The 1,920-nt window shown below is 41.4% G+C and overlaps 1 protein-coding gene across 1 annotated transcript; it reads right to left on the minus strand.

Annotated features, from left to right (window-relative positions):
• Positions 1-298: 298 nt before the first annotated feature.
• LOC147614542 (uncharacterized) lies at positions 299-926 on the minus strand. The gene is made up of 3 exons (XM_086780555.1): positions 861-926; positions 584-783; positions 299-491 (listed from the first exon to the last, which is right to left on the minus strand). The coding sequence occupies exons 1-3, from the start codon at positions 891-893 to the stop codon at positions 299-301; spliced, it is 426 nt and encodes a 141-aa protein (XP_086636681.1). The 5' UTR covers positions 894-926.
• Between the last annotated feature and the right edge of the window lie 994 nt (positions 927-1,920).

Genomic DNA, 1,920 nt, shown 5'->3' on the forward strand with positions numbered 1-1,920 from the left:
AGAGGTGCAAGATATTGTGTGTATATGTGTATGTGGGAAAGCACCCTAGAGGTGCAAGATATTGTGGTGAGATAGGAATGCCACATGTAATATTGCATGGTGTGTGAGAGTTGACCAAAAGAGTGGAAAAGGGAGTGCCACATGGATGATGATGTGTAAAGTGGGATAAGGCTAGAGAGCCTATATCATTGTATGGTTCATTGTGATATGCAATACAAGGGAATAGTGTTGAGTGTGCAATCCCTCTCTCTCTAGTCATGGAGTTTTTAGTGTGGTTTAATCCACCTTAATCTAATGCTTAATCTATGTCCTTCACCATGATCAATCCCATTTCTAGAATCTTATCACCTCCCCGCATATTCATGATGTTACCAAGCATCCGAAACATGGCCGCACGTGTTGGCCAATCTTTCACCTTTCGAATGAGGTGTTTTAGCCAACACCTACGTACATGCCATAAGCACAAGTACACCGGCAAATTGAAAACGACCCTGAGAGTACAAATCCAAGTATTGAGGGTACAAATCCAAGCAATGGTCATAAAGCATTGTCCAAGCATCATGCATTATGTTAGGAAAATTACCTCAGTGCATCAATTTCCCTCTCCGCATCATCCACCATGAAAGCATTTGGCTGCCACGATTTATGGTGATCAAGCATGCGATCTCGAAACTTTGTCAACCAATATCGCACAGCCTCAAAGGTGGCACTTGAGGCAAGAACCCACGCAATTGGGATGCCATTGCGATGTGTGTCAAATACGAGAATTGTATACAAATGGAACTACATCATTTTAGGTATAGTAAGTACAAGTACCTTGACTTGAACATGGCAGAAAACAGACAAGAATTGAAGCATACCTTGTACTTGTTCGTTCCAAATGTGGAGTCCATAGCCAACAAATTTCCATTTCCGAACTTGTCACAAATCTCTCTTTGCCATTGGGTTTGGATCCCTAAAAAGAATTCCTTCTGTACTTGAAGATTTTGCTCTTGGTAAATAAATATCATATCCGCATTTTGTGTACACCATCGCCTTGTACTCTCTGCATCATCATCATGTAGTTGATATGTCTCCATAGCATGTTTCCTTTCAATATTGAGTATATCTTGGAGCAATAAGTAGTCATCCCTCACCATTGGACATTTGGGCTCTTTGCTTTGTCGTATATGCAAACTTTGAATGTGTGCATCGAAAACTTGTTGTGGAGTAAAGCCCTTGAACAACAAGTTAGAAACCCAAACTTTTTTTTCCAATGAAATCCATGGAGAGAGGAGAAGAAGGGTGTTTCCCTCATTCTTACAAGGCTCCCCATGGCAGATGATATCTTCTTTATTTGTGTGAAAGGGATTAATATAAGATATAACTGCGATGCTAGGATCCAAGTATAGACGATTCACCATGAAATGGCATTGACACCCTCGAATGCGCTGTCCTACTGCCTTGGGTGGCCGCCTTGGCTTAGTCTCTTTCTTGATCAAATTGGCATTTAATTTGGTAGAGGCTTTTATGCTGTCTTCATTGATGGTAGGACAACCATGTAACTCCCCATCGTCAAGCTCATTTTCATGCACATTACTCTTGCACTCTACATCTTTTCCACCCGATTGTTCATGCACATGGCATACACATTTAGAAGCACAACGTGTCCCAAAAGCACACCAATATCTATTGGCAATGATAATTGGGTATAAGTCTAAAGCCTTGCATGATAATCATTTAAATAAGGTAATGGAAAATAAACACTTACATGGTGCTCTCAAGCCATGAATCCTTGAATGGCCGTATTAGCGAGCCTGGTGTGCGATGATGGTGGGAGTACCTCGTAAACGTTGTAGGGAAGTCAGGATTTTGTGCTTCTCTATTCACAAACTCGCCAACATGAGCCCATGGAATACGAGCTTCCCTTTGCACTTTGTA

Source organism: Cibotium barometz, chromosome 42, assembly GCF_041138505.1.
Source record: "Cibotium barometz isolate CiBa-2024 chromosome 42, ASM4113850v1, whole genome shotgun sequence".
Taxonomy (NCBI): Eukaryota; Viridiplantae; Streptophyta; class Polypodiopsida; order Cyatheales; family Cibotiaceae; genus Cibotium; species Cibotium barometz.

What these genes read in the sequence shown, in the direction of transcription:
- LOC147614542 (XM_086780555.1), bottom strand. Translation starts at nt 893, where the DNA reads ATGGACTCCACATTTGGAACGAACAAGTACAAG. An exon ending in TTGGAACGAACAAGTACAAG is followed by an intron (nt 784 to 860) that starts GTATGCTTCAAT and finishes AAAATGATGTAG; the next exon opens with TTCCATTTGTATACAATTCT. An exon ending in AGGGAAATTGATGCACTGAG is followed by an intron (nt 492 to 583) that starts GTAATTTTCCTA and finishes TTGTACTCTCAG; the next exon opens with GGTCGTTTTCAATTTGCCGG.